Source organism: Bos grunniens, chromosome 20, assembly GCF_055505025.1.
Source record: "Bos grunniens cultivar Pamir isolate PY7600 chromosome 20, Bosgru_T2T1.0, whole genome shotgun sequence".
NCBI lineage: Eukaryota > Metazoa > Chordata > Mammalia > Artiodactyla > Bovidae > Bos > Bos grunniens.
In genome coordinates, this window is record NC_141184.1 from 32612547 (window position 1) to 32631430 (window position 18884).

General features: G+C 37.5%; 2 protein-coding genes across 11 annotated transcripts; one reads left to right on the forward strand and one right to left on the reverse strand.

Moving 5' to 3' along the window:
* Positions 1-1145: 1145 nt before the first annotated feature.
* On the reverse strand, positions 1146-9980 carry RAD1 (RAD1 checkpoint DNA exonuclease). Of its 9 annotated transcripts, none has more exons than XM_086361371.1 (7): positions 9763-9901; positions 9065-9292; positions 7706-7814; positions 6513-6606; positions 6161-6419; positions 3716-3814; positions 1146-3402 (listed from the first exon to the last, which is right to left on the reverse strand). In XM_086361371.1, exons 5-7 carry the CDS (start codon positions 6397-6399, stop codon positions 3225-3227), a joined length of 516 nt encoding a protein of 171 aa, XP_086217497.1. In that variant the 5' UTR covers positions 6400-6419; positions 6513-6606; positions 7706-7814; positions 9065-9292; positions 9763-9901; the 3' UTR covers positions 1146-3224. The 9 variants fall into 9 exon arrangements, with proteins under 9 accessions (XP_086217497.1, XP_086217499.1, XP_086217498.1 ...); XM_086361373.1 differs by having other exon boundaries at positions 9065-9350; positions 9763-9874; XM_086361372.1 differs by having other exon boundaries at positions 9065-9355; positions 9763-9854.
* A 31-nt stretch (positions 9981-10011) lies between these two features.
* BRIX1 (biogenesis of ribosomes BRX1) lies at positions 10012-18868 on the forward strand. 2 transcript variants are annotated; one of them, XM_086361364.1, is made up of 11 exons: positions 10012-10191; positions 11985-12304; positions 12615-12726; positions 14158-14201; positions 15573-15643; positions 16360-16409; positions 16537-16610; positions 16766-16816; positions 16943-17044; positions 18036-18164; positions 18413-18868. In XM_086361364.1, the coding sequence occupies exons 3-11, from the start codon at positions 12687-12689 to the stop codon at positions 18680-18682; spliced, it is 831 nt and encodes a 276-aa protein (XP_086217490.1). In that variant the 5' UTR covers positions 10012-10191; positions 11985-12304; positions 12615-12686; the 3' UTR covers positions 18683-18868. The 2 variants fall into 2 exon arrangements, with proteins under 2 accessions (XP_086217490.1, XP_086217489.1); XM_086361363.1 differs by lacking the exon at positions 11985-12304.
* The last annotated feature ends 16 nt before the right edge of the window (positions 18869-18884 follow it).

The following is an 18884-nucleotide window of genomic DNA, read 5'->3' on the forward strand; positions in this document are numbered from 1 at the left end:
AATACAACTTAATATAAAGTTTCACTCTTGGAAAACTGGAGTTGAGAACTAAGCTCCTTTCTAAACTCATTCAGTGGGAAGCAGCGATCTGGACAACCAATCAAAACACCTGAGGTTTCCAGCCACCCTAGTCCATAAGGTCATACACGGCTTAGACATTCCTTTGGTTATCGGGCACTGAAATTTCTGAGATAGATGAGGGTTAGCTACTTTCTTTCAGTCCCTGTAACTGAATTGGAAAACAAACAAAACCAAGCCCAGCTCAAACTCTCCCACATATAAATTTTAATAAATGTTCATTACCAAGCAGTTTCTGCAACTGGCTCTGGAAGTTCGGTGATGCCTTACCTCCATGTGTTGGCAGTTCACCCATCACTTTGCATTAAAGGTCCACTTAAGGCAAACCTGACAATATTCGAGACGGGACTGTCCTGATCCAGTCAGCAACAAGCAACAGAAATCCCTGGACAAATGGCAGGAAGTAAGTCAAGCCTCAGGCACCAGTCCTAAGGGTACAGACTACAGGCCTCACTAGATTCTCATATTCTTTCCGTAAAGGGATGGGGAACTACTCTGAAATTTAGTTCACATATCCTGAATACCTCTAGTTTTACCAATGAGAGCCACTACTATTAACTAGGAGTTACATCCAGTCAATGAGCTATACATTTCGAAAAGATAACCTACTTCAAACATTTACTCTTTTATTGAGGCTTCTGAAGTGACTGAGATATGGATGCCAGGAACACCCATGCCAGCTGCCTGGGGCATTTCTGATTAGAGGTTGAGCTGTCCACTGCTGGAGCAGGAAAACCCACAGTAGAGCTGCTAACTGCTGCAGAAGAGCATGCAACCTGACACTCATATAAAAATGCTACGAATACAAACTCGGGAAAAGAGAAAATGCTATTTCCCAATTCCTCAGAACCCAGCAGATTTTGTTTCAGGTGGGGACAAGAGCCAGCAGTATGAAGACGGAAAGGGGAAAAGGGAGTCTATGTAGTTCTGAACCCCCCCACTCACCCTAAGCTGTAGGGGCTGCCACATGCTGCCCTTTCAGCAATGGTAACTAATGCTTAGCAGGACTTGAGAGTATCACAGCAACTGTGTGGCTTCTTATAAAAAAAAAAAAACAAAACAAAACATGTATTACAAGACTTATTTTTATTACAACAGTAAAATTTAACATGTTTTGAATCATTTCATCAGTTCTAGGTGGAAGCATAATCATAAGTTGGGAATAAACTAATTAAAAATAGAAAAAAATAGCTACTGTTAATTTTATTAGAATTACAATTTTAAAATTTATTACAATTTTATTAGAAAGAATATGAGGTAAACTTCAGAAAGGTAAAGCTAAATCTTAGTCTTTTGTGACACGTGAACTCAACTTACAGTCACCAAAGCATCTGCGTTGCACAAGTAAGTGCTCCCCCCAGTGGTCTCTCATAGGAACTTGAACAAAGTTAGGCTAGCAAATTAGGGAGTCAAACAGAACACACATAACTAGAAAATTCTTTATTAAAACATATCTTGATGTTACGGTGACTGAGAAAGAATTAAATTTATTAGCTTCTGAATTCTAAGTAACTCAAGATATGTTCAGCTGAAATAGTAGTCTTAAATGTGCAAAAATGTCAGTCTTATTTAATCATAGGTTCAACTTTCATAGTGACTAATAATCTGAAAGTGGAGGTCCTTTTATCTGATGAATATTTACCTTATCCTGGCACTATTTTAGATACTAGACATGCCAATGGAAAAAAACCAAGTAACTGTCCAGTTTTAAATTTAAAGGAAAATTGTAGTCCTTGAAATGTTTACTGATTAAGTATTTTCATAATTATGTTTTAGACGTGTTTTGTTCTTAATGCTTATTGAGACAAAAAAAAATCTGGACATTTGGCAGATTCAATCATTTCCTTCTTTAACACATACTGTAACTTTACAAAACTCCAACGACTTTTGTACCAGCTGGGCATCCCGAGATTGCCTGGGAGACTTAACTAGTTATCCGGCATTCACCCTGGGCTAAATACCCAGCATTGCATGAGTCGTACAGGTACCCGGGAGCAGCGCCTACGTGCCTGCCCACTGAGATATGCCTTGGTTTGGTTGAGAAACTTAAAAAAAAAAAAAAAAATTATTTTTGGTTGTACTAGGTCTTTGTCAAGTGCAAGCTTTTCTCTAGTTGCAGAACACGGGCTCTAGGGCACATGAGCTCAGTAGCTGCAGCTGCCAAGCTCTAGAGTACAGGCTCAGCAGTTGTGGTACAGGGGCATGGCTGCTCCACAGAATGTGGGATCTTCCAGGATCAGGGATGGAACCTGTGTCTCCTGCATTGGCAGGTGGATTCTTTTACCACTGAGCCACTTGGGAAGCCCTGGTTGAGGAACTCTTATAGGCAAATAGAAGGTATCTAATAAGTACTTACTACAATGACTGGTTTTCAGAACAAGATGAAAACCTGTAATTCTGAAGACTGTTTTATATCATGTTCATAAATGCCTTCAAAATGTAAATAAATCATATAATTATTCAGACTTGTTTGATGACACCTAAACTTCAGAACACTTGCAAAGACATCACCTGTAAAAGCAGTCACTTCAATGCAATTAAAATGCTATTTTTAAAAAATATCCTTTAAAACAGTGGTTCTCAAACTTTAGCAAGGATCAGAATCTCGGGGGGTGGGGCGGTGAAGGGGGGAAGCTGTTTAAAGTATAGATTGCTGGCCCCACCCTCAGAGTTCCTGACAAGTTTCCAGGTGGTCTAGGCATGACACTCTGAGAACCACTGCTTTATGACAGAGTCTCCAGAATTCCAACTAGGAAGTGATGCCCATATGCTATTGCTTTTTCTAATAGTAAATAAATAAAAGAACATTTCTGATATGGCTTCACCAAACTTCAAATTTTTATACTCTTGGAATGTCCTACTTAAGTAGAATAACACATAAAACTTATGCACCTTGACTTGTAACAATTTCCGTGAGTTCAAAAGACAGAACCACAAACTAGTCCATACTGGATAATCTATGACTACGTGACATTACTGACAAAACCTACAGCAACTATCGGGACAGGGACTGTGCTGCTCCTCCTCCCTGCTTCTTCCCCTTACAAAATCTTAACAGGAAGTCATGAAGGGCACTGCGCTCAGCATGAGAACATGACCTACTATGCATGTGTACATAAACAGTGCGTGAACCGCCATACTGAAGACTAAGAGTCAGGAACTTCTTCATCAGGACAGCAGTAATATTCCACAAAGCATATTTGTCCATCTTCATTTCTAATCATATACTGTAATGAGAGAAATCCTCGGTTATCTGTTCGAATAGATACCTTACAAGACAGGACTAATGCCTTTGTAGAGGGTTTCAGTAAAGAAATCTTGTATCTGCAGAAAAGTAAACAAAAAGCTGTTATTTGGACACATTTAAAGCATAATTCCAAGTAAAGGACAGAAGTTAGCCAAGAACTACCAAACAGCAAATATAAGAACAGAATCAAAGAGCTGTCCAATTTGCTAATATTTTCTTCATTTTGAAAATTTAATTCACTATCACAATGCCAAATTCCCATGTAAACCCAGCAACCTACTATTTATTTTTTGCTATACTTTTATCTACACATTGAAAGTCTTAAAAAATTTATTTAATAGAAATATAGTATTTAACCTCACCTTCATCACCAAATGGCAACCTACTGACCTGTTGACCTGGGTCTCACTGCAGTGAAATAATTCCATCAAATCAGAATCTTTGGGATAGTCAAGGTGGGAGCTTCCTGCATTCCCAAAAGTAGATAACCTATAGTAGAAAATGAGCAATTCATTTATTCATTGGTTCAACAATAAGCCACATTAGTATCCAAATAAGCAAACACTTCCTTAAGAAGCTCATTCTGGTGAGTGAAACACATATGTAGACAGCTGTAGACACGGCGCTGTAACAACAACATAATAAAGATTCCTGTAGGATGCTGCAGTACAGAGCTAGCAACTAATAAATGACTTTGAAAAAAGCCAGTCACAGAAGGAATCTAGGGGGCTCTGCCTCAATCTCATTACCTTAATATTACTTTGATATTGTCCTTCCCTCTTCCTCAAATCAGAACCATGTAACAGGAGAGTGGCAGAGTGACGGGCCCTGATCTATGTCAATGGCAAGCCCAGGGCCCTGCCAGCTATGTCTACTGCCACACCAAGCAATTAGGGCTTTTGTGTGTCTCAGACGCTTTTCAGGTTGTTTTATGGTTTTCTTTGCTTGGGAATATCAGTAGTTTGCAGACAATTTGTGAATGTTTATGTTTACTTAACTTACTGATCATTTGTTTTGGAAAGTGAAAAGTGTTAGTGGCTCAAGTCCTGTTCGACTCTTTGTGACTCCATGGACTGAAGCTCACCAAGTTCCTCTGTCCATGGGATTCTCCAGCAAGAATACTGGAGTGGGTTGCCATGCCCTTCTCCAGGGGACCTTCCTGACCAAGGGATCTAACGTGGGTATCCTGCATTGCAGGCAGATTCTTTACCATCTGAGCCACCTGGAATTAACATATATGAGCACTGTATGTGAGCGCTATATGAGCAGTGATAAAGACCTAGGTGCTTGCTGGCTTTCCCCAGAATCCATCTTTTCCCTCTTCTAACATCACCTCTTTCTCTGAGCCATGTTGTTCATGCCCAGCCATGCTGATGGTTCCCAAATCTATATTTTTAGTCTAGACTGATCTCCTGAACTCTACACCTATCTATCCAACTACTCCCTAGTGCCACAGGCTCAAGTTTAACATATCCAGAAAAAAATATTTCAACTTCCAGTTCCCCACCACCAAATAATTTCCTGTATGGGAGATGAAAAATACCATGATCCATCTAGTCACCCATGCTGAGAGAGATCATGTAGATGAGGAGCCTCTGGAATACTCTGTTTAAAGTGTCTGAAATCTTTAATTCACATCACTGCTTAAGTAGGGTTGCACTCATTTCCATTTTGATTAGCATTTTAACCAATCTTGAGCAAATTCTTTAACTACCTAACCAATAAGAAAAGCCTGCAGTTCTTCTAAAGGAGATACAAAAATAATAATTACACCTCTCATACCGTATGTATTTAACTCCTTTACTCTAATATTCTGAACGATTTCAAAAGAGTAGAAATAAATAAATTCTCTCTCTGATTCTAATCCTGAAGAGTTTTGCCATTTCATTCGTTGGGTCAAAATATGAGAAGCAGCTTGACAGTTTTTGATACTATATTCCTGCTGAAAATTGCCCTCTTAGGAATCTCACCTTGACCATGCCTCCCAAAGTACTCCTGTGCTGGTTCCCTAATCTTAACGGCATGTAATTTTGTTCTCTCTAAGGTGTTTCACGTATAGCCTCATCATCTTGATTTTAAGCTTTTCCTTCCTGTAGTGCTTAATGTTGGAGAAGGCAATGGCAACCCACTCCAGTACTCTTGCCTGGAAAATCCCATGGACGGAGGAGCCTGGTAGGCTGCAGTCCATGGAGTTGCTAAGAGTAGGACACGACTGAGCGACTTCACTTTCACTTTTCACTTTCATGCATTGGAGAAGGAAATGGCAACCCACTCCAATGTTCTTGCCTGGAGAATCCCAGGGACAGGGGAGCCTGGTGGGCTGCCGTCTATGGGGTCGCACAGAGTCGGACACGACTGACACGACTTAGCAGCAGCAGCAGCACTTAATGTAAATATGCACACTATAGGTGATTGATACTTAAGTGAATGAACCATGTATAGAAAACACCTATTCCCTCCAGCATCTGTACTAACTTGGGAAAAAGAGATACCACATGCTGTAAACACCTTTTGCAAAAGTTTAAGCTCAATTTTCCTCACAATGCAACTGATCTATGATGGTAAGTAGAACAGCAATGAAATGATCACTAGTTTATGAACTCAGAGATGGGGCTACTCTTCTAGAAACCAACACTACCTATGAAGCTTTATAGTGAGTTAGTCTTCCTGGGTCTTCTAGTGTCCTGACACATAAAAGTATGAACTAAGAGTAGAAGCTCTCTGAAGTTCTGAAAATTTTCATAACCTGGGTAACAAAAACTGCATTCTAAGAAAATGTGTAAGCAGGTAGATGGAGTAAACTACATTAACCAGGACTGCAGGGCTTTCAAGTACCTGAAATAAGGTTTATCTGGAGACATGGTGATCTGCAGGACCTCACTCGTCATATCCAACTCGGAAAATGCTTCACGGAGCCCCTCTGACTGCAGAATAATTTTATTAATGACATTGGTGCTGCAGAAATCAAAATCCAGAGTCTCCTCAGGCTCCTGAGTGTTGATTTTACACACTGTCACCACGCCTCCTTCTTCCAGAAACAGCATCAGAGGGTAACCATAACCTTGGTAACACATCCGAAGTGCAGTAAAAGTCCCTGCAATGGAAACAAATACTACTCTGGGCTTAGCTTTAGAGCTCTGGGCTCAGTTTCTCCTCAAATCATGCCTAAAACTCAAGAACATTTTACCGTGTCCATTTCTAGCATATATGTATGTATATCCTTATGAGAAGGGATCACATCTTTCCTGATGATAGTTGTGTGTAGACAATTCCAAAAATAACTGCAAAAAATTGGGAATAAAATGTAACTCTTTGAAATCATTTTCCAGGTTGAAAAAAAAAACACTTTAGAGATAGCTAGGTGATTATATATAAATATACAACTTCAGGATGGAGAATCTATACAGTCCATATTGCATGTATTAATAATAACTGTTGTAGGATAGATTATGCTATTCTTGAAGGTTCAATCTGGATTGCTTTCATATTGTCTTATTATAACATCAATGTATTCACTGTGATAAGGACCCTTCCAACGTTTTCTACTGGGAGATACTCTTTATATTTCACCACATCTTAAGGTCTAATTGGGAGAAAAAGGGTGGTTAATGGAGGTTAGGGTTTTAGCTCTGCAAAACTAGTACTAAAGAGGAGAAGGACTATGACAGGACACTCTACTCCTCTTAGTGGGTGGAGAACCACACTGAGGAATGGAAGAAGGCAGGTACTTTTATGGAAAACCAGTTGGGGATCACTGCATTAGAAAATGTATAATTTTAACCAATTCCTGACAATTCCGGAACTGTCAGTACACAATTAAAACATATTTTCTAGAGGACCATAACTGATCCTTTCCTATGAAGTAAAAATCATTCTTCTGGGGTTTCCTTGTAGTTTTAACTATTGTTAAAAGTATATGACTATTTTAAAGAAAAGCATTTAGGAAAATAAACTGAATTTATAAATAGGGCTTAAAGAAAAAAGAGCAAATGTCAAACACAGTGAACTGGGACTCAGGACAACTGGTATCTGCTTTTCTCTGCCACTAACTATAATTCTTGACAAATTAGGGAAAAGAAGCAATTAAAATATATTTCTCAATGTTAAACATATTTAAGACATGTTCAAAGTATTCTTTTGATTAGTTCAAATTTAAAATCCTAAAAGCTTTGTAAATTAAAAGGTGAATGTAAATTAAGAACCATTAGCATCTACTAATATTATGAAAAATCAGAATATATGATTGTGGCAAATGAAAAATAAATTGGCAATTAATTTTTTAAACAAATGTTTATACTACTTATATTCTAATAATTTTCCCTGTATTTTTCTGACCATCCAGAAATGCTTTTATGTTATTATGACAATAAAATAGTTCACCTGGCACAGGACTTGATCCAAAAATAGATAAACAGTCTAAAAGGACAGTTAAATTAATTCGAAAAGTAACAGACTCTTCTTGAACTCTAAATTCTTGAAATATTCCAGCCTATAAAAAAAAAGTAAATGTGAAAAAATGATAATGCACACATACAATTCTAGAGCTGACTTTATGTTTTTAAAATAACAATATTGTGCTAAACCCATGAAAATAATTTGATTATCAGTCAACACATCTTAAACTTTTTCAACTGAGATCCATTAGAATACTACTACTCAGTAGTTGAAGGTGAAACTGATTTCAGTCTGATGCAAAACTTTATGAAAAGGTCCTTCATCTATCTCCTTGGAGCTAAACTATCTCCTACATGACTCTCCCTTGTCTTCTTTTTGTGCCCATCAGTTGGGCTAAGGTCATGTGGAAAACAGCCAAACAAATTAGACAATGCATGAGTAATAACTGACTCTCAATTTCTTTTTGAGGACAGGAACCATGTCTGATTAATCCCTCTATACCTGAGGTCATACTGTGCCCTTAGGTGTTCCAAAAACATGCTAAATTAAATGTGAAATCCTATCTGAACCATACAACTATTACTTTGTAAGAACAAACAGATTATAACCAATAAGAGGAAAAAATACTAACAGGGAAGTAGTGCACAAGAGCATATACTACAGAAACAAATGTTGTGGGTTCTCATCCCACCTAAGCCACTTGCCAGCCATAGGACTGCTGACAAATCACTTAGTGTCTCAGTTTCCACAAATGTAAAATGGGAATAATAATAGAACCACCTCATAGGACTGTAGGACTGTTGACTTTTTTTAATTTATCAAAATAAATTTATTAAAAGTATTCAAAGACCACTTCAAAGTTTAGCCGCCATCAGTACAGTTTTGGCACTCATAATGACATTGTCATTTTCTACACAAAACACTCATTTTAGTACAAACACCAATTGACAGTTCAAACACATATCGTTTCAGTTTTAGAGTTATGTGAGACAACAGTACTGATGATCTGTAGTCATGGGAACTTCAGTACCCTTGCACATAGTAACCGTATATTACCTAGAACTAAAGAAACTACATCTAAACCACTATTGTGAGCATTAAATGATTTAAATATATAAACATACAAAACACTCAGAAAAAGTGCCCACCTATAGTTTAAAATATTTTAGACATTATTAACCATTATTTCTGTAAAACACGATAGGAAAAGGATTTGTTACCAGGAGAGAAAAAGAATTCAAATAATGATATTTTGTGCTCCAACTTAAGTAAGGACCCTTGGAATTCATTGAGCTGGGTGAAGAATGTCATATGTCACCGGATTAAAGGTGCCAACTTCCATACCTGAATAAAAGCATTTGCTTGTACACATTTTGCGTTTTCCACTGTAACCTTGATTCCATTTTTAGTAGCGAAACACGTGGCATGTTCTCGGAAATGAATAGCCTTCAAGATAGTGGAGAGGTTCCTGACGTTGTCAAGGCTGGCCACTAAGCAGTAATCATTCTCGTCTGGGATCCGCTGGGTTAGGAGGGGCATGGTCCACGGCGCATGCGGCCCCGAGGGATGCTCCTGATGAGATGCGACAGTAAAACTCCCCGTCCAGGCTGACGAGGCCCGCGATTTCAACCTGCGCTGAGCCGAGTGGAAGAGGCCTGGACGCTGAACTCGCCGAAGTAGGGACTGAAACCCCACCTCTGCCACTTAACTATCTCTAACTTTGGGGGAAATTACCCTGTAAACTAGGGTTTCGTCGTCTTTAGTAAGGAGACAGTAACACGAAAAGTTAAGAAGGACAGAAATACGCAACTAGCACGGTCAACCGGCGTCAGTTTCGCCAAGCCAAACAGAGGCTCCGCTTCCTCAGTCAGAGAAGAGGTGTCCCGCGCCTCCAATCTTGCTTCTAACAGGATATGCGCTACGGGGGCGGGCTTGAGTCCTTGGAAGGTCCTTCAAGAGACCCAGACAACCACCCACCACCACTCACCAGCCCACGACCCGCTTACAGACTTGTCTTGGGATCCCCAGCGCCCAAACCCTACCTGTGCGCAGCGCCCGGATGCAGCTCCTAGAAAACTGCGGAAGAAGTGGAACGGCTCCCGCCACTCTATTCAGATTTGCCGGTCACCTCGGCCACCGTCACCACAGAGATAGAAGAGGCCTAGAGAGCCGACCGGGCCGTACCATAAAGACGGGAAAGAGGCACCATAGAGCTGCAGGACTGTGGAGCTGGGGGCCGGGACCATAGAGACGGGAAGGCGGAGCGAGCGGCAGAGCCGGAAGGAAGGCCCAGAGCGAAGGCGCGGAGCAAGATGGCAGCGACCAAGAGGAAACGGCGTGGAGGCCTGGCGGTTCAGGCGAAAAAGTTGAAAAGAGACGCGAAAGGTGGCAAGCTGCCGGCTAAGGCGAACGACGTATCAGAGGAGGCGGCAGAAGAAGAGAAAGATCGTATCCCAGGCCCAGTTTGCAAGGTAAAGGGGGCTTTGCGGCCGCGGCTCCACGCGCTTTCGTTGTGGTACCTACCTGATTACCGCTCTGCGGGTTTCAGAGATGCTGGGGGTGTTACGGGAGCTCCGTCTCAGCTCTCGGCGGGACCAGCTGCCGCCTTTACATCTAACCCTAGTGCACGTGGCTGCACTCTTGGCAGGCTGCTGACTGAGCAACTTGACCGATTTCAAAGCTGTTACTGCTCGCAGAGAAGCGACTTTCGGCGACTGTTACAGTGTTTTGTCTTCATTTCCTTCGTTTTTTGTTGTCGGAGAAAGGAATTCTAACTTAAACTTGTTTGTCTCTCTCGAGTATATATCCCTTCCAGTGATGGGATAGCCAGAATATTTCCGTATTCTGAATGTTGAAGCTGGTTATGCGGTTCTTTAAAAAGCTACTGTCCTTTGGGACTGTGCTTTAGACGTGATTTTTTTTTTTAAATTTTACTTTAATTGGAGGATAATTGCTTTACAATGTTGTGTTGTACAGTTTTCTAATGTACAACAACGTTAATCAGCCGTAAGTATACATATATCCATTCCCTCTTAAATCTCATTCCCATTCAATCCCCGACTTGATTTGTAACTCTGAAGGGATACGAAAAACTAGGGTAGATACTGTGAGTTTTTAGGTGTATTCGACAAAGTTTTAATGTGCCAAGCACTGTAAGAAGTTAGGTTTCCCGTGCTTTGGGATTGCAAAACTAAAACGTGACCACTTTCTCCTAAAATATTGGAGTTTAGAAGGAAACTAAGAACTGATATGTAAGTTGATGGGGTTTTTTTTTTTTTTTTCCCAGAAGAAGGTGAACACAAGTTGTTGAATCTTTCATTCATCTTAAGCTAGATAAAATACTGTGGAGACAATTCGTCTGATTTAGTAATTTCCTTCCGTCGTCCCCCGCCACCCCCACAACAGCTTAGCATGCTGCTGCTGCTGCTAAGTCGTGTCCGACTCTGTGCGACCCCATAGACGGCAGCCCACCAGGCTCCCCCGTCCCTGGGATTCTCCAGGCAAGAACACTGGAGTGGGTTGCCATTGCCTTCTCCAGTGCATGAAAGTGAAAGTGAAGTCGCTCAGTCGTGTCTGACTCCTAGCGACCCCATGGACTGCAGCCTACCAGGCTCCTCCGTCCAGGGGATTTTCCAGGCAAGAGTACTGGAGTGGGGTGCCATTGCCTTCTCTGACAGCTTAGCATAGATCTGTATATACCACGTAGTGAATGACAGGTAAATTTGGCAAGCGCTGGGAAAGGAGTTAGCTTTGAGGAATGAAAGATAAGCTTGAATTCTAACCCTGATATTAATTAACGGGGACATTTTGAACTCTTCTCATTTGCAAACTAAGGAAAAAAATGTAATTTACTCTTTGTGAAGAGTAAACTAGACCTGTAGATTATCTGTAAATGTTAGTGTTCTCATTCTTCCCTTTAGGAGCTAAAAAGAAATGTGATAGTATCTGTCATCTGAGTCATAATATGAAATTTTTTATGTAAGTGCAGGAGATAAAGATTCCTTTAGAATAACCAGGTAAGGGATCATGAAGGATTTAGCCTTTGAATTGTATCCCAAGGTAAGGGCAAAATTTCTGTATTCAAAAATGAGAGGGAACAATATAAGTCCAGAGGGAGAGAAAAAAACTAATCAGAGGTGTTAAAGTGGATGAAATGCTGACTTGAAAAAAAAAAACAACAGCCAAATTGGCTAAAGTATAGGTAGAAATATAAATGTGCTTTAGAATCTAGTGTTAAAGCTGTGTCGTTTTGAACTTTGTTTAGAAAACCCTGGAAGATAAAGATGTGATTGGAGCGAGCAGGTGGTAGTCCACCTTGTCTATTGGAGGAGCTCCTGGCAGGGAGGACTAGCATTTGAAGATCTGCAATTGTTATGAGATTATAAGAATCTGAACCTTGAAGGCAGTATCACTAAGAGAGGACTAAGAGTTGTTGGAAAGAGAAAGAAGCGTTTACTGGTGCTTATGATATGAGATAATGGAAGATTCAAAGCACGGGGGACTGAAATGATGGTGACATCATCAGAAAAATAGTAAGGGAGTTTACCAGCTTTTAAGATTTGGCATCCTAAAGTTGAATTTGAGGTAAGTCAGATACTGGATTATTTGAGCTAGAAAGAGTTCCTTATCTTTCTGTAGAGTTAGTTGACAGTGAAAGCTGTGAGAGTGATTATGAGAACTGTCATAATCAGGAGGAGGAACTGGAGAAATTGAAGAAAAACAAAGGGAAGCCAAGGAGGTTTCTGGAAAGCAGCTGGGATCAGTAAATGCTACTGAGATTGAATTAAAGGCTGAGGTCAGGATTGTTTGGGTTGCTACTTGGAAGCATTTATTTTTAAGCAAACAAGATAGATTCACCATGAAATGTTAAAATTCTCACACTTTTTTCCTTTAGGGAAAGTGGAAAAATAAGGAACGGATTCTCATCTTTTCTTCTAGAGGAATAAATTTCAGAACAAGACATTTAATGCAAGACTTGAGAATGTTGATGCCTCATTCTAAAGCAGGTGCTTTTATATCATATGTGTTAAAATTTCATATTTGTAAACTTGCCTGTTTATATATTTTCACTTCTAGTCACACTTGTTCATTCAGCATGTCAGGTAAAGAACAACGACTTCTCAGAAGTTTTATCTGTTCAGTGCCAAGATTTTTCCAATTAATATTTTTTAGAAATTCTCTGCAAAATGCATTAACCATTGTCTTCTCTAAAACATTTTTTGAAAATCCAGCAATGACTTTATTATAATGTTCTCAGAGGCCATGAGCTGGTTTGTCCTTCTAAATTAATCAAGACTGCTATGTATTATTTTCTGCATTCAAAACAAAACAAAAAACTGTTCTTATTAAAAACTTAATGTACCCGGAGTATGATTTGAAGAACCTTTAAGTTGGGGCTCAGTCTATTAAATGCCAAGCTTTTTCTTTTATAATGGGATGTCTTACAGGCAAATGAAAAACATTTAGTAATGGGATTTGGAACCATGACAGTGTTCTCATGCAGCTGTATTTTGTGCCTGGGTTGGGAGGTGCTTAGGTTTTAATTCTTGGTAATAACATAACAGTGTTTCTGAATAAAATAACAGTGTTTCTGAAACTGAGGTCTGTAGTTACATAAAGAGAATTTTAATTTGTATTGTTTCCTAAGCGAGTGTTTCTAAAACCTGTGTCCTAAAATTGGTTTGTGAGAATTTTCCTGCTTTGGAAAGAGATTCATAAAATGAGGTAGAGCTCATTTTATTGTGCTTCACTTTTTTGCAATTTGTTTTTTTCTCCATATGCAGACTTGTGGTAACCTTGTGTCAAGCAAGTCTCTTGGCGCCGTTTTTCCAATGGCATTTATTTGCTCACTTTGTATCTCTGTCACATTTTGGTAATTCTTGCAGTGTTTCAAACCTTTTCATTATTATTTTGTGATCTGTGATCAGTGATCTTTGAAGTTACTACTGTGGCTCACTGGAGGCTCAGATGATGGTTAGCATTTTTTAGCATTAAAATATTTTTAAATTAAGGCATGTAGGTTGTTTATTTAGACGTAGTGTGTTTGTACATCTGATACTACGGTATAGTATAAGCATGACATTTATAAGCACTAGGAAATGAAAAAAAATTTATGTGACTTGCTATCTTTCAATATTCTCTTTATTACGGTCATCTGGAACTGAACAGGCAGAATCTCTGAGGTATGCCTGCACACAAAGAAACACTGCCTAGATCTTTATAATTCCTGAGGACTATTTTCAATCACTCATTTTTGCATTTCAAAAGAACAAGATTTTTAAAGAGGTCATTTGTCTTCAGCTCTAATCATTTTGAAGATCAATCTCATTTAAACTGAAAATTATAAAGATACTTAATATTTAATTTTCTAGAAAGTAGGAGTGATTTGATTGAAGTAGCTTTGAAATCTTTTTAATTGTTTTTTTTTCTTTTTACAGATACTAAAATGGATCGTAAAGATAAATTATTTGTGATTAATGAGGTAATTTAAGAAAATAAAGTAAAATATTCTAGCAGCACTATTTAGAAACTATTTTAGAACATGAGAAGTTGATCATTTAAAAAATAAATCAGTTATCCAGTGACTTAAGTTGTTTTATATAAGATACGCAAACTTTAATTATGTACCTTCTAAAATTTTTTATAGTACTCATTGTCTATTTCACACAGTTTAGTGCTTCAGTATGTATTATTTCTTGGTCATTCTTAAATTTGTCTTCTCTCAATAAACATATTGAGGAAAGTATTTTGCTAGTATTAAAAGCAGTGCATATGATATTTGCTCTTAAGGTATTATGAACTAGTAATAGGTTAAAATTTCAAAGTAGTGTTGAAGACTAAACTTCCATTTTTAAAGCAAATTTTTTTAAAACTTAGAAGAATTGTTTTAAAAAACAATTAGATACTTAGATACTTCTTTTTAGTTATTAGAAAGGCTTCTGTTATTCATTTAGCACAAAATTTTGAAGCCCTGTTCTATCATGGGATTATTCTATAGAAACAGTGTTAAAAGAAATGCCCCTGTCGTCATGGAACTTACATTCTAATGAGGGAGTCAGGCCCCTTATAGGTAGTATAATTTCAAGTGAAGATAGTAGACATAAACAGGATTTGGATTGCAGCAACTAAAGCTCACAACTTAGCATGTAGTTGTATTTATTCCGAGAAAGTAAGCAACAAAAGCATTGGGTTGATGAATTCTTTAAGCCTCAGGTAGTATATATATATTAATTTATAAATACTACAGTAATAAAGGACATCATTCCCTTATTGCTTTTGTGCATTTCTCACTTGCGACTTTATAAATCTTTAAGACGTTGAAGTTTACTTCAACTTGAAATAGGTTTTGTATACTCCTTAGTGATTTTACAGAACCAAATCACAGAAATGGTAGTACAGATGAGGAAGAAAAAACAAATTTCTTGAGCTTAAAATAGAACAGCAAAAGAGTTAAACATCAAAGTAATGGTTATAAAGGATGTTTTTGGTTCTTTAAGGACTGTTTTTCTACAATTGGTGAGGTTGTAATGTGCTTTATTCCTGGGGTTGTCTGTTTTTAATCTTAGTAGTTTGTACACAGCAATATGGTCAGAAGAAGAGGTTCCCCAAGGGAGGCCAGTTAAAATGCTAGACCAAAAAGAGTAGCTGTTTCCGTCAAAGAGGTGGGCAGAGCATAGTTTACCTTATGCAGAAAATCTAAACATTTCTGCAAATAAATCTACTTTGATTTAGACCTTTGTAACCTCTTAACCTGCTGAAGTATTCTTAGAGGAATCTGAATATTCATTCTTTGAATTGCTTTAGATCTTAGTTTTATTATGTATTTCATTTTTCTATACTTTGCTCCATTTAGGTTTGTGAAATGAAAAACTGCAATAAATGTATCTATTTTGAAGCTAAGAAAAAACAAGATCTCTATATGTGGTAAGAGAATGTATTTTTTTTTAATTTTTTAAATTATGAAAGTATAACACATTTACAGAAGACTTAGAAAATAAAAGTTATAGTTCCACAATATATTGCAATTATTTTTTAGTAGATTAATTATGATTTTTAGTTGGAGTTTCAATATCAAACTCTCAAAAATTAATAGAATGAATAGACGGAAAAGTAGAAGAATATAGTGGACTTGAAAAGCACTGTGAAACAATTCAATATAATTAAGATTTATCCAGTTTCACACAACAGCAGGATACAAATTCTATTCAAGTTCCCAGAGACTGTAAACCAGGAGACACTGGAACATATCTAGGGATGTACAACAAATGCAAAAATTCCATGGTTTAAAGGTATTGAAATCATACAGAGTCTTTTCTTTTAAAACTGTGAAATTATGTTAGAAATCAATATCAAAAGAGAATGTATTAATTAAATTTGGGAATATGTGAGTATTGTTAGCACTTTATGGTATCTTTTCTTTTTTTTAAACTTGCATTTTATGTTTTTGACTGCACCATGTGGCATGTGGGATCTTAGTTCCCAGACCAGGGATCAAACCTGTGCCGCCTTGCTTTGGAAGTGCAGACTACCACTAGACCACCAGGGAAGTCTTTGTGATATCTTTTAAATCGAGCTGGCAGTAAGTTTTTACTACATTCTAAATTCTAATTAGTTGAAAAAGCTTCTTTTATATTTTTTAGGCTTTCAAATTCACCTCATGGACCATCTGCTAAATTCCTTGTTCAAAATAGTAAGTTGACTCAATTTAAATTTTTTTTGTGAGAAAATTGAAAATAATCTTTTGGGATAATTGAAAATAATCTTTAGGGATAATTGTGCCAAAGTTATAACTATTTTTGTTGTTATAATTTTTCTAGTTCATACCCTAGCTGAGCTAAAGATGACTGGAAACTGTTTAAAAGGTTCTCGGCCCCTCTTGTCTTTTGACCCTGTAAGTTTCTCATTCAGTGTATGAGGTTTAATTTTCTTACTGTGCATTGTTGTTTTTTTTGAGTGGATATAGTTGTATAATTCAATTTAGTTAATAAAACACAACTTTAAGCAAAATTAATGTTGTCAAATAATATGTTCACTTTATTCTTATAGGCTTTTGATGAATTACCACATTATGCTTTGTTAAAAGAACTCTTAATTCAGGTAAATATCTTTACTAGAAACTGTTTTTAGTAAAATATTATAAATAAGTGTCTTCCTTTTAACTTTATCTAAAACACACATGGTATGTCATAGAATACAGAACTCACGCGTCCCTTTTGCCACCAGATCTTCAGTACACCACGGTACCATCCCAAAAGCCAGCCGTTTGTGGACCATGTGTTTACATTCACCATTTTGGATAATAGGATATGGTTTCGGAACTTTCAGGTTAGCTTTTGTTTTTAATTATATAAGTTAGTATATATAGTGTTTATGATGTAGAATAGGAAATGATACTCTTTTTCTCTTAAATAGCTTTCTTTTCCCTACAGACTTGTAGTAAATAACCCCTATTTCATAATCTAAGTTCATGGCTATCAGCTGAGTATGGATTTTCTCACAAGTCATTATACATTGAATAAAATATAAGTTTCTCTCCTAAGAGGTTTTAGAGTCTGCTGGGGCTGGGGCGGGGTTTTAGACTTAGAAAAACATAGCCCCCATAGAAAATATTTGATGAGAACTATTAGATGAGTCATACAGTGATTCATTCAGGAGGAGTGGTGGATGAAAACAGCAAGACAGAATTTCAGACAGCGTGTGAAATAAACTGGGCTTTTTTCTGCTTGTGTTAAGCAGAAAAGATATGTGAGTTAAACATAGCCCCTTCTTAACCTCTGAATGCAGGCCTGCCTTAAACAACAATAGTAGTATTTGTGGTTCAGAAGTTGCTCCTTAATTCCACAGTCAGTAGCCATTCAAAAATAAATTTTGCCGTGTATCCTTTTATATGCCTTTTAATCTAATTTGAATTAGATTTATAAAAACAACTCAAGGATTGATTTAAATTTTGAAAGAGTGCCCCATAGGGTGCTTGAATATTCACATTTTGTTATCATGGTTGCAGTTTTAAATAATTATTTGACCAGTTTTGCAAGAAGACATGTGTTGTGAGAAGCTAGATACAGACCAGATTGAAATGACTCAATTTTAAAGACACACTGAAAAGACTTTTATATTTTCCTATGACAACTGCCTGTAACCAGTAATACATTTCAGAAAATATTGATGATTCGGCATTTGCCAAGTTTCCCTTCCACCTTAGCTTTATTGGGTATCAGTCCTTTTAGGCACATTTGTAATGAGGATATAGCCCGTGTACCATTTAGAAGTATTTTATTCAAATCAAAATGAAATGTTTTCCTTTTTTTAATTAAAGATCATTGAAGAAGATGCTGCTCTTGTAGAAATAGGACCCCGTTTTGTCTTAAATCTTATAAAGATTTTCCAGGGAAGTTTTGGAGGACCAACTTTGTATGAAAATCCTCACTACCAGTCACCAAACATGGTAAGCTGTTTCTATTCTGTGGTCCTTGATGTCCTAAAACTCTTGGGCCAAAGTAATTCTGTCAAATAAGTGTTCTGTTAACTGTGAAACTGAATTTGGCTTTTGCTGCATCCAGTCTTACAGATTACTTTTTTTTTTTTTTGATGATGCAGGGTGAAGGGAAATAGGTATCATAAGTGAATGTCCTTGCCATGTATAAAATGTTTATTTTTATTCAAGAGCACCTTTCATATTTTTTTTGTTTCTAGCATCGGCGTGTCATAAGATCCATCACAGCTGCAAAATACAGAGAGAAACAGCAAGTGAAAGATGTGCAGAAGCTGAGAAAGAAAGAACCAAAGACTATTCTTCCCCATGATCCCACTGCAGATGTTTTTGTTACGCCAGCTGAGGAAAAGCCGGTAGAAATACAGTGGGTGAAACCAGAGCCAAAAGTCGATTTGAAAGCCAGAAAGAAAAGGATTTACAAAAGACAAAGAAAAATGAAACAGAAGATGAGCAGTGGGAATGCAAAATGAATCAATGGAGAACTAATTTGACTTCAGTTGTTTTATATTTATTTTGTGTTCAATGTGTAAATACTTTTGTTATTTGCGATGACCTTACATCTAATTAGTGTGACATTTAAAAGAAAAAACTTAAGATTTTGTGACTTTGGTCCAGGTGGGTCTATGTTTTTCTAAATAAAATATCACCAGAACTCATCACCTAATTTGTTTT

Bases quoted from the DNA above. Each gene is read 5' to 3' on its own strand.
- RAD1 (XM_086361366.1), bottom strand. From the start codon at position 9,259: ATGCCCCTCCTAACCCAGCGGATCCCAGACGAGAATGATTACTGCTTA. The intron at 7,815-9,064 runs GTATGGAAGTTG...TTTTTTTTATAG, and splicing joins AAGCAAATGCTTTTATTCAG to GCTGGAATATTTCAAGAATT. The intron at 3,403-3,715 runs GTCAGTAGGTTG...ACTTTTCTGCAG, and splicing joins AGTGAGACCCAGGTCAACAG to ATACAAGATTTCTTTACTGA.
- BRIX1 (XM_086361363.1), top strand. From the start codon at position 10,033: ATGGCAGCGACCAAGAGGAAACGGCGTGGAGGCCTGGCGGTTCAGGCG. The intron at 16,611-16,765 runs GTAAGTTTCTCA...TTATTCTTATAG, and splicing joins CCCTCTTGTCTTTTGACCCT to GCTTTTGATGAATTACCACA. The intron at 16,817-16,942 runs GTAAATATCTTT...TTTTGCCACCAG, and splicing joins TAAAAGAACTCTTAATTCAG to ATCTTCAGTACACCACGGTA.